Source organism: Sorghum bicolor, chromosome 1 (genome assembly GCF_000003195.3).
Source record: "Sorghum bicolor cultivar BTx623 chromosome 1, Sorghum_bicolor_NCBIv3, whole genome shotgun sequence".
NCBI lineage: Eukaryota > Viridiplantae > Streptophyta > Magnoliopsida > Poales > Poaceae > Sorghum > Sorghum bicolor.
In genome coordinates this window covers 19,414,655-19,427,854 of record NC_012870.2, presented here as the reverse complement: position 1 = coordinate 19,427,854, position 13,200 = coordinate 19,414,655, and the positions used below count along the sequence as shown (strand labels likewise).

General features: G+C 44.2%; 2 protein-coding genes across 2 annotated transcripts; both read left to right on the top strand.

The window, feature by feature from the left end:
* Positions 4,351 to 4,830, top strand: LOC8067377 (putative ripening-related protein 6). The gene has a single exon (XM_002466994.1). The coding sequence runs from the start codon at positions 4,351 to 4,353 to the stop codon at positions 4,828 to 4,830; it is 480 nt and encodes a 159-aa protein (XP_002467039.1).
* Positions 11,356 to 11,760, top strand: LOC8067376 (putative ripening-related protein 6). The gene has a single exon (XM_002466993.1). It carries the CDS (start codon positions 11,356 to 11,358, stop codon positions 11,758 to 11,760), a length of 405 nt encoding a protein of 134 aa, XP_002467038.1.

Genomic DNA, 13,200 nt, shown 5'->3' with positions numbered 1-13,200 from the left:
TTCTGACTATCAGGCTAGAGACCCTTGGCACCTTGAAGCACTCTAGCATACTCATTGGAAAGAAGTCTCTGCCACTTTTCTACGTTGTATCGGAAGATCAAGCCGTTGTCAAAGATACTTCGCCGGATTATATATATGGTGCAACTACTTGTTCGAACTGATTGCCCCCTTTGCATTTGGACTCGACCGAAGCTCAAGCAATCAATGTCGTGCCTAAAGGTTGGAGAACCGGGCCATCTATGCTCTTTGGCTACCTACTACTACAAAAAAATCATGACAAACAAATAATATTAACCAAGGCATTTTTTAAACCACTTCAGATTAAAAGTCACGATTAATCGTAATCTATTGAGGTGGTTTAAATATCCGTCTCGATTAATCAAAATAAAAAACAAAAGAAGTCCAAACCTAATTGAGTATGGGCCGGGCCTAGACCTAGGCTGCTTGCAGCAGCATGGCACCGCCACCGCCGCCGCCATGGTCCTAGCTGGATCTAGGCATCATCGTCAGATCCGCACGCCCCACTGACAGATCCGCACGCCCTGCACCTGATCTGCTGCTGGTGACCGTATTGCCACTGCCAAGCCTGCTCTTCGCTGGATCCGTAGCAGCAGGTGCAACGCGCCGTGCCGCCGGAGGCCTCGTAGGAGGAGGCTGCCATGACGTCCATGACCGCGCCTGCGAGGCCGTTAGAGGAGGCCGTGCTCCTGCGAGATCCACGCCAGCGGCCGTGCTCCTACAGGATAATTCGAACGCATCAAGTTTAGATTTCATCCCTCTCGTAGCTACCTCACAGGGAATTAGCAGCACCGTCAGAACAACACAAGAACCAAGCAAAATTGGATATATGAAACAATCAGTTTTAATTCAAATCAATTGTACAGGAAGTGTTATTCATATAACACATCATAGGTCACAAGTACATCAATGAGACCATCAGTTAGAAATATCATATATATATAATGAGACCATCAGTTAGATAATGATGCTGTAGATTATCCAAAAATGCGTTAAGATAAAAGAGATCTAGCTGCAACAAGATCAAGTTAATCAATCGTTTCTGGATCTGCAAACTACAATCAAATTATATTGGAATAAACATATCTGGATTCCACGGCATGAGTATGGGCTTGAGGCATGGAAAAGAGCTGGCAAAGGAGAAGAGCCGTCACCAGCCAAAGGAAGGGCCCTGCCGTCACCTCCATGAACGAGAGTAAGAGAAGGGGCTTCGTGGCGGGATCCGACAGCCGAGGAGGGTCGTCGCTGTCGCGACCATTGAAGCAGGGAGCCTGGAGGTCGAGAGAAGGAAGGGAAGGTGTGGCGGCGGCGACGACGGTGGGCCTCAATCTCGAGATAAAGGACGCCGCTGATTAATGGGTAAGGACATGTGCTACTACACCCGCTAAGCTATAACGAACAGGTAAAACTTCCGTGGATGAGGATGAACGCCGTCATTGCCCTGTTAGATTGGTCACATGCGTGACTGCCTCGACGCCCACTTGCGAGCGTATATTACCCATGCGAGTAGCTACACGTCGGTGTAGAAAGGAGTTTTCCTATATATATATATATATATGATAATTGGCACAAGCCATCAACATCAACATTATATATATACATATATTTCTCTAAATATGTGGCGTCCATACAGTAGCCTAACTGTTATCTCCTACTAGCCTAGCAAACAATTTAGCAGCTTACTTACACGAGCGCTATGTCCTATCTTGTGGTGCCAGTCTTTTGAATACTTACATCGATGGGTTCTTCTTCCTCATTTAGGAAAACCAGCAATGGAACATTAAGCCAATAGTGATCTTGCAAGTAAAGCAAATGCTCAAGTGAAAATGATTTCTAGGAAAACACCTAAGTAATTAATGCCTCAGTTCTGCAGCTACTTTTATTCCTGTTTCCACTATGCAAGACAATCACTAACTATTGGAGAAAAACTAAATCATGGACATACAAATTATCAAGCAATTTAACAGAAATATTAACTTAGCCAATATAAACAGATAACAACAGTTATAAACTTATAATCCACCTGGCTAAAAATTTAATACAACAGCCCAGAATGGTAAAAGTAGAGTTGAATTTGAAGGCATTTTACAAACTTACAGCAGATGAATAAAATGTGGTGTATGATAATAATAATCTCCACTCCCATTGGTTGCTTCCTTCTTAGACAGAGTGCGTTAACAGATCAACTGACCTTTTGAGTCTGTGGTAGAAAAAAGAACAGTTAAACCGTCAAGATAAAGGAAGTCCAACGACACAGGCTGCATATTGCATGCATTTCCCAAAATGATGCTGATTAAGGAACTATGTGCATTAATAAAACAACTAGCAGTAGAATGGTTGCGCATCAGTCACTTGGAATTAACTATGTGGCTAAAATAAGGAAGCAATAAGTAATTAAAATAAGGAAACAATATTGTTTCTATCGACTTGACCAAGTACTACCCTCCCTCCATGAAAGAGTCAATTTCTAGAGCTGTCCTAAGTCAAAATTTTTGAACTTTGACTAAATTTCTAGAAAAAATACTAAGATTTATGGTATCAAATTAGTATCATTAGATTCATCATAAAATATATTATCATATGATGCGTATTTTATGTAATAGATGTTGTTACTCTTTTCTATAAAGTTAGTCAAACTTAAAAAAATGTGACTAGCACCGATTCTACGAATTGATTCTTTCGTGGACGGAGAGGGTACATAATTAGGTTCTAAAAGCTGACCTGTAGAATATTCCAATGAACCACATGCAATTCGTCCAAGGAAAAAAAGATGATCAGGAGCAGCCGAGGAACATATACGAAAATTATCTAAGTAAAATTTTTTAATCTGACTTGAACTAGAGCTAAATATAACCTACAATAATCTGCAAAGAGCCCCTTCCCATGTATTTAGAAAACCAAAGCCTAGCTCAAATATTAAATTTAGGTACAGAATTATATTGGCATGATCCAGTCCTGCATGTAGAAATTATTTTAGAAGCGGTGAACTTAAACAAACTCCTATGTAATTTTTTTTACCGAGATATGAGAATTTCTCATGAATATTTGGCCCATAAATTAGATTATGAGGATTAGATCTCTATATATTTGCCTAGGAAAGTCAAACTTCATAATTAGATTAGAACTCTTCTGTTCTAGCCAACTAGGATTAGATCAAAAAGCGCCTGACCTCTGTACTATATAAAGAGAGACAGGGGCATCTCCTTTACATATCTCATACACAACAATCTAAGGGCCTGTTTAGATACCAAATCTTTACATCCCAAAACTTTTGGCTGTAAACTTTACATTTAAATAGGTGTTTAGATGCTTTCTAAATTTTTTGGTCTGCAACACACAAGACACGGATCCCTAAGCAAGTTTACACAGTTTTGGGGCTCCAAGGTCCCAAATTCCAAATCTTTACAGCCAAATTTTACAAGCCCCCGTTTAGATCCATTCTTCCAAAAAGTGATCATTTCTCCAAAAATTTTGGTTATTTGGCTGCATCTAAACAGGGCCTAATACAAGACAATACACCTAACTGGACGTAGGGTGGTAGGATATTCTAGTAGTGGTTGAACCAGTATAAATCGTTGTCTTCCTAACATCATTCTAGGTAGCCCCGTAATGTGTTGTCGGTCATCAGACATCGACAGGTTATGATAGTTCCCCAAGGAATCCTTACGGGTTATGTTGCATTGGTAGCATCGAATCAGTTGATAACCGCAAAATCAGCAGTGATGCTACACAGTCTCTCCTCCAGTCCGTGACAAATCAGATGTGAAGTAGCAGTTGTAAAGATTATTTATTCTGTATAGTGAAGGATGAGGGGAAAATTAAAAAGAGATATGATCGAGCCCATAAAACTAGAACATTATGAATGTAAATGAATGATTGAAAAGAACAAATGACTCTTGATCTCGAATAAACAGAATTTGCATATATTTATACATCCTAGGGGGTGTGACTGTTTGCATGTTCCTAAATTATTTTGGACATCATTGCTGCCGTCCTAATGACGTGATTTGCGATCACTGGATAAATCATTTCTGACAATATGGACATCATGGCTGCCCTCATGCCAGTTCCAACAACAGTTGCGCTGGTGTCGGCTATCGAGTTTGCCGGAAGAGTATCGTACTTCTCTAAGTGAGAAAAGGATTCGTATCGCAGTCCTCAAACAAGAGTTGCGATTTGACACTTGCATACTATCCCTGGCCTGCCGCACGAACCTACTTATTTAAACCGCCCAATGCAATGCTCATAGCTGAAGCAACAAGCCAACAAGTGCAGCACGGTTAGCTAAATCTAGTAAGCCAGCCATAAGCAGCGCACGGGCGCTCAGAAATAATGGTGAGCACCAAGCTTGCGTTCCTGGCCGTCGCCGTCCTGCTTCTGCAGGCGTCGTGGTGTGCCGTGGCCCGGCACCACCACGACCCGGATCCATGCGTGAACCCAGACCCCGCCCACCGCTGCTCGTCCCTGGCCGTGTCGCCCAACGGTGGTACGCCGGCGGTGATGACGGTGACCTCGTTCGAGGCTGACGGGAGCGGGGGCGGCCCCGCGGCGTGCGACGGGGGCTACCACAACAACGGCGACCCGCTCGCGGCGCTTTCCACGGCGTGGTACGGGGACGGAAGCCGGTGCCTAAAGCCGATCCGCATCACGAGCACGCAGACCGGGCGCAGCGTCATGGCCGAGGTCGTGGACGAGTGCGACACCGACAGCGGCTGCAAGGACAACGAGGTCAGCACGTCCCAGGCCGTCTGGGAGGCGCTCGGCCTCACTACCAACATCGGCGAGGTTTCCATCACCTGGTCCGACGCCTAATCGAAATCGAATGCATGCATGGCCGTCGTCGGCCGGCAGAGCCCGGAAAGAATGTGTTTGTGTGGCATATGCGTGCCCTAAGAATTTTCAGCTGTGTCTGTGTTTGTGTTGTGTCACGCACGCTGCTGTGCGGACGACGACGTAACTCGAGTCTGTGATCAACTGTTGTGTTCCTGATCAATGGGGACTGAACGGTTGTTGTCGTTGATGTGTGTCGGTAGCCACTGTCGAGGCAGGCTTCGTCCTAGAGTGGCAGAATAAAACTATATATATAGTTGCAAGAGGCACATGTGTTAGTGGCTCCTCGTCTCCAGGCCTAGATGCTGTTGAGGAGGCCGGCCCAAGGAAGAGTAACCGAAGCCGAAGGCCCAACAGGAATACCACTGGGGAAGATTGGATGTGAGTGCCTGCGTGCGCGAGTCCAGGCTGAGGCTTCTAAGCGACTATATGAGAAAAAAACCTATGAGAGAGAGGGCATCGAATAGTTGATGTAAACTCAACTCATCTCCTCATCTCCTAAGCACTCTTGGTCGCTCCATCCTGTCCCTTCCGCGTGCTGTTCTTCCGTTCTCGATCCCCAATTCTCCAATCCTTCTCCACCATTCTCGATCCTCAATTCTCCAATCCTTCCCCAATTGCTATCTCATGTCTTCTTATGCTAAAAACATGCATCGCAACCAGAGGCGGAACTGCGTTTGGGCCGCTAGGGCCACGGCCCTATATAGTCATGGGCTAAATTTACCCTTAGAGTATAGGTATGTTTTTGGTTTGGCCTTAGTCGTTGAGCTAAATCCTCTATACCTTTGGTTCAGAAAAACGAGGTGAGCGCTCAGCGGCCGCTGCACGCTGTAATCGGTGGCCAAATTTTCCCTCAATGTCTCGTTCTTAAACTGACGAATGATGATTGAAATTCTGAACTCAAACCGTCGCACGGGCGGTTCTCTTCTAACTCCGACTTAACATCACGGGCGCCGTGTTGCCGTCGTCAAAGCCCAAGGTCGTGCTCTCGCTGTCGCTGCTCCACTCAACCGGGCACCCGGCGCCGTTGTTGCTGTCTGTAGTCCCAGAATGAAAACGTTGGTTTGTTTTCATTGGTGTGTGTTCGTCACGCTTTGTTTGACAGGTAGTCCACATTCCGATGGACAGCTTGCTTTCTAGTTCCTTGTTCAATGACAGGATGTGGCGAAGTGCGGGCGTGTTTGGTTGCCTGCAGCCCAAACACGACACGCCTAACTGTGGCTGCTACAGTAAAAAATTATTGTTTGGTTCTCATCTATATTGTGGCTGCCATAGCTTTTTATCTTGTGGTTTATTGTGCTTGTCATCTAGTGTGTGGCAGAGTGTGGCGAGTGTGATGAAGCTTTTGGCTGTCATGGCTGTGGCGAGTGTGGTTGTAGCGTGGCCAACACTAGCCTGAAACCAAACGGACCCTTGCATCACTTGCACAGTCAATTTTGCTAGCCGCTACCTAATATGCTCATCTGCTCCCAAAGGGCATTTGACAAAGCAATTTTTTTAAAATAAAGAAAAAAAACTTTGCCGAGTGTCAGGGGTGGGGCACTCGGCAAAGCAGTTTTTTTTAAAAAAAAGGAAAAAACTTTGCTGGATGCTAGGGGCTAGGGGCACTCGGCAAAGCAATTTTAAAGAAAAAAGGAAAAAAAACTTTCCGAGTATCGTGTCGGGCACTCGGTAAAATAACCATTAACAGCAGGCGCTGTAATAGCCGAAATTTTTGTCGAGTGCCGTGGAAAACACTCGGCAAAATGTTTTTAATATTTTGCTGAGTGCCCCGATAAAAAGCACTCGGCAAAGTCCCTTTGCCGGGAAACATTTTGCCGAGCGGACTTTGCCGAGTGCTACACAACTAGCTCAATAAATAGGGTGATTACCATAATAAACTGGTTTTGTAGCTGTCATCTTATGACTACTGGCTCTAGAAATGGGGCTATTGTACCGACGGTTAACTTAACCTACTTTTTTTTATCACACTCTTCGGCTCTATGGCCTTGTATTAATCAACGATAGCTCAACTCAATCGTGAGCTACAACAACATTTACACGAGTACGAAGGTCATCCATCGATACATGCACCTAGCCCAGATCCCATGCTCTAGCTAACTGAGCAGCCTCGTGCGCAGACGAGTTACACAAGCGAGAAACATGCTTTAAATACAAAATATTAAAACGCAAAAATAGGAGCTGACGAATGGCTTTGAAGATCATTCCGCTAGGGCCAAGATCCCTAGAAGGAGTTTTGATAGCTTCCTCCAACTGTTTTGAATCCGTTTCCAACTCAATACGAGAAATGCCATATTGATCAGCAATTTCCAGCGCCTTGAGACAGGCTGTTACTTCAACCATTAGAGCGTCATACGCCTGTCCCATATTTCCAGCTCCAGCTAATGCGACACCTCCATCTTCATCACGGATTATGAACCTCCATGCCCCCACATTCGAAGATGGTGAGAACGCTCCGTCGATGTTTAACTTCACTGCTTGTTGCACAGGCGGACACCATCTGCGTCTATTGGACACTAGGACCGGCAATTTTCAGACATGCTAATGACAACCCGTAGCACTGAATCCGTCGTCAAGATTTGCTCACCAGCATTCACTTTGATGCGGATATCCCACCATTTCCACAGCAGCAAGACCACAGTTATGCGTATCTTGGGGTTTAGATTCAGCACCTCCCTGATGAACTCTATTGATGTTCGGCCTGCCAATAAACTCAAGCGGACCTCCTCTACTATCAGTCAATATATCTATTTCTAAAACAACCACAAGTAAAAAATACGACCATTTGTACTAGTGGTTGACCGCCGGTAGAAATAATTTTGTACTCACGGTTTGTAGGCATAGGCTTTGTATGTGCTAACATTTAGGCCTTGTTTAGTTCGCCTAAAATTTTGGGTTTCGCAACTGTAGCACTTTCGTCTTTATTTGGCAATTATTATTCAGTTATAGACTAACTTGGTTTAAAAGATTCGTATCGCAAATTACAGATAAACTGTGCAATTAGCTATCTTTTTATCTATATTTGATGCTTAATGCATGTGCCGCAAGATTTGATGTGACAGACAATCTTGAAAAATTTTGGAAACTAACCAAAGCCTTACTTTTCCGTACTACCGGTGAAAAAAATAGGTTGCATCAGTAAAAACCTTCGTTTTTTAATCGGTTATACTAGCGCCCGGACGTCTGGACCGATATGCGCTTTCGGACGCCCACGTACTGTTGTGCCTACGACACTGCCCCACACCTTTGGGGGTGTTTGGTTTTCTCCGGTAAACTTTACCGTCCGTCACATCGAATGTTTGGGCACATGCATGATGTACTAAATATAGATTATTTACGAAACTAAAAAACACAGCTAGAAAGTAATTTGCGAGACGAATCTTTTAAGCATAATTAGTCTATAATTGGATAATAATTCTCAAATAAGACGAAAATGCTACAATATCTGTTAAACTTTACCAACCCCAACCAAACACCCTCTCTGTGCCTGCTACTCCTGGTTACATCTGCACTAGCACATACGTGGGGCCCATCCAAATGCATGTGAGAGAAAGGAAGGGAGCACCGGGCCCCGGCGAACTAATGTGCCTACGATGCCGCCCTGTTTAGTTCGCGAAAAGAAAATTTTTGGTATCACATCGGATGTATTGGGAGAATGTCGGGAGAGATTTTTGGAAACTAATAAAAAAACAAATTACATAGCTCGTCTAGAAACTGCAGGACAAATTTATTAAGCCTAATTAATCTATCATTAGCACATGCGGGTTACTGTAGCATTTATGACTAATAATAGATTAATTAGGTTTAAAAGATTCATCTCACGATTTACAACCAAACTGTGCAATTAGTTTTTTTCGTCTACATTTAATGTTCTATGCATGTGTCCAAAGATTTGATGGGATGGATGAAATGTTTTTGGGTAGGAAACTAAACTGGGCTGCTCCAGCTACATGTGAAAGAAAGAGAGGAAGTGTCGTGCGGTATCCATGTGTTGACCGGTAGAGGGCCATCCTAAGATGTTTGGTTTTGTATACTTTGGGTGCGGGCCCGCTCTACATACACTTACTCCTTTTATGTTGGAGCTGGCTCTCATGATAGAGATAGGTAGTGCTACCTGTGCGTGCCCACGAGGCCTCGTATAGTTTTAATTTTTGTTTTGCAAAATGGATACTGTAGCACTTTTGTTTGTATTTGACAAATATTGTCCAATCATGGACTAACTAGGTTCAAAAGATTTGTCTCGTAAATTATACGTAAACTGTGTAATTAGTTATTTTTTTATCTATATTTAATACTCTATGCATATGCCGTAAGATTCGATGTGACAGGGAATTTGAAAAATTTTGTAAATTTTTTTGAAACTAAACAAGGCCTTAGAACACTTAGGGAGAGCACTTAGGGAGTAGTACTCGTTATTGCAACATACTGAAACAAATTAAAATATATACCTGTAACATCTGGAGTATGTATTGTCAATGCAACATACTCTGAACAGGTGAAACATTTGGAACAAACACTTGCAATATATGCGTATAGTCACTGCAACATATGTAATATTCAGAGAAAACACTTGCAACATACGTCTAAAACAGGTAAAGATATTTGGAACAAAGGCTTGTAACATACACGTATAGTTACTGCAACATATGTAATATCTAGATAAAAACACTTGTAACATGCTTCTAAAACAGGTGAAATATTTGTCACAAACACTTGCAACATACGCGTATAGTTATTGCAACATATGAAACATCTAGCTGAATACACTTACAACATGCGCAACATTTGGAACATACATTTCAAACATACGTGTATAGAAACTGCAACATATGCAATATCTAGATAAAAAAATGCAGCATCTAAATAAAACAGCTGAAACATGTAGAAGCTATAACTACAACATACAGATATAGCCATTGAAACATATGAGTATACGCAACGTCCACATAAAACATAAACACATAGACCGGCGTGGAGCATCGAAGCAGCAAATGGTGTTGCAGATGTGAGTGCTCCTCTCACAAACTCCATTCTCTCTCGTCGCATCACATGCATGGCATCACTCTATTTGCATATGAACAAGGCACACCATGCACAATACTGTCACATTATTATAGCATGCACATCATTAGCACAGCCTACACGGTGGACTTCTGTTGTGCTTCTGGCAGATTATTATGGCATGGGGACCAAGAAAAAAGGCAGAGACTATAGGTGAGATGTGATGTAGACAAGACGTGAGCAATAAATAGGAGTATAGACGGTCTCAGATGGATCACATGTGAGTGATGATTGAGGACGGAGTAATTGGTGATGGAAAATAAATTAATTAAGGAAAATCACGATAATTAAGAAAGAATCACGGCGCGGGATGCAGGGGGCGCGCAGCACGCAGCGCACAGTGCGGACGGATCCATCCGGATGGATGGACACACTACAGTAAGCATTACCGTTTTTTAGTAATTAGTACATGTGGAACAAACGGTTGTGATAGTTTCCCAAGGCATCTTTGTGGGTTATTGGTAGCATCGAATCAGTTGATAACCGCAAAACCAGTAGTGATGCTACACAGTGCCTCCTTCGGTCTGTGACAAATCAGATGTGAAGTAGCAGTTTTAAAGATCATACTTTAGAGCAACCACAATGTGTGCCGTAAGATAGTCCATAGGATTAAAATATTTTATCAAGTAACTGGAACACTGTGAGACCAGTCTATAGAGGAGTCCATAGCAAAAGGTACCTATAAGCTTATGGACTACCCATAGGGAATAAAAAATGTTACTTTTTCTCACTCCTCGCTCTCTCTTTCTTGGCTTTGCACAGGATTGTAAAGAGAAATAATTTTTTATCTTATATGGGATCCATTTTATGGACTAGTTGTTGACTGAAACATTGCGGAGACAACAACAGCTATTGTTCACTGACACAAAAGCTGCTCATATGGACTACTTAGTTTATATACATTGTGGTTGCCCTTATAGTGTGATGAAGGATGAGCCGAAATTAAAAAAAATGATACGAACCCATAAAACTATAGAACGTTATGAATGTAAATGAATGATTGAAAAGAACAATTACTCTTGATCTCGAATAAACAGGATTGCATATATCTATACAGCCCAGAGAGGGTGTTGGACTGTTGGCATGGCCCTAAATTACTTTGGACATCATTACTGTCGTAATGACGACGTCATTTGCGATCGCTGGATAAATTGTTTCTGACGATACGGACATCATTGCTGCCGCCCCGAAACACATTAGCGACACTATCAAATCCAAAAGCATCGTTTTTGCAGCGTACTCTTGTCCTGGTATCTCGGCCTCGAGTGTGCCGGAAGAGTATCGTACTTCTCTAGGTACGAAAAGGCGTATGGCAGTCCACACACAAGAGGTGCGATTTTGACATGCATACTATAATGGCGCCTATTTAAACCGCGCGCCGCATGTCCACGTACGGCTAGCTAAATCTAAGTAATTAAGCCAGCCAAAAGCGTGCACACTGAAATAATGGCGAGCACCAAGCTTGCGTTCCTGGCTGTCGCCGCCGTCCTGCTTCTGCAGGCGTCGTGGTGGTGCGGGGCCAACGGTGATACGCCGGCGGTGATGACGGTGACCTCATTCGAGAACGACGGGAACGGAGGCGGCCCCGCGGCGTGCGACGGGACCTACCACTCGAACGGGGAGCCGCTCGTGGCGCTGCCCACGGCGCTGTACGCGGGCGGGAGCCGGTGCGGCAAGCAGATCCGCATCACGAGCACGCAGAGCGGGATTTACATGATGGCCAAGGTCGTGGACGAGTGCGACGCCGACAGCTGCAAGGACAACATGATCAGCACGTCCAAGTTCGTCTGGGACGTGCTCGAGGTCGATACCTACATCGGCGAGGTTCCCATCACCTGGTCTGACGCCTAATCGAAATCGAATGCATGGCCGTCGTTGGGTCGGCAAATCCGGGCGTGTGTGTGTGTGTGTGTTTGCGCCACACGTGCCCCGGGAATTTTCTGCTGTGTTTGTGTTGTGTCAGTGTGTTACGCACCCGCTGTGCGGACGACGACGTAACTCGAGTCTGATCGACTGTTGTGTTCCTGATCAATGGGGACAGAACGGTTGTTGTCGTTGATGTGTGTCGGTAGCCACTGTCGAGGCAGATTTCGTCCTAGAGTGGTAGAATAAAACTATATACAGTTGCAACCGGTACTTGCATTGCAACCTCATTCCGTTGTTGCTGTCTGTAGTCCTTGATTGAAAACGTTGGTTTGTTTAGTTAGTGGCGTGTGTTCGTCACGATTTGTTTGACGCGTAGTTAAATATGTTGTTCAGAACTTTTTTAGTGTTTGGATGCATGTGCATATGCACCTCAGTCTATATATGTTGGGGTGAAATGAAATTGAATTTAGTTTAATCTACTCTAGTCTACTTTAATACATGTGGATTGACATGAATACATGCACATCTAAACAATACCTTAAGCAGAAATAGAATTTCATTACTCCAACATTGCACGACGGCAATCACCAAGAACTGAATACAAGAACGAAGTGGATCCACTAATGGATTCTCATCTTCCCCACACGCACACCCCAAGGCAGCTAATGGTGATCGATCGACCTTCTCATTTCCAAATGTTGTTCCTCTCAGCCTGGGATGAAAATGATATGGATATTTTTCGATCGTATTCAAGACCTAATTTATTTAGAGGAGTTCAGATATATCTGTATCCGAGTTCGAATATTCAATATCCGATACTTTTTAGGATGCGGCATTCTTCCATCGTGTGATTGGACTTGGGATGGAGTTGGCACGGTCCTTTCAACGTCTTGTTGTAATCTTCCTGGTAGTCTCGCCGCCCATTAGGGCGCTTGACCGTGTTTACCTCGTGGTCATGGTCGCGATGGCGCTTGCCCCTGAAGTCATCGCGGTTGTCACGCCGCCTGTCCCAACCTTCTCTATGGTCGCGGTTGTCAGTGCGACGATGGTTCCTGTAGTCAAGACGTCCGCGACTGTCGTCTCGTCGAGGAGGCTGGTCGGGGCCTCTCGCATCCTCTCGGATGAGCTTTTCTGCGTCGTCGGCGTCAGCGTAGTTTTTTGCCGTGGCGAGGAGCTCGGCCATCGTGGTCGGCCTTTTGCGCAGTAGCTTGTTCCTTAGTGCTTCGTGGAAGCGTAGCCCTTTGATGAAAGCTGATATGGCCTCGTCGTGAGAAATTTTCGGAATTTTAAGACGCATATCCAAGAATCGTCGGATGTAATCACGCAGAGGCTCGTTTTTCCTGTCCCTTATTCTCTCGAGGTCGTACTTGTTCCCAGGCTGCTCGCACGTAGCGATGAAATTGTCGATAAACGCCTGGCGCAGTT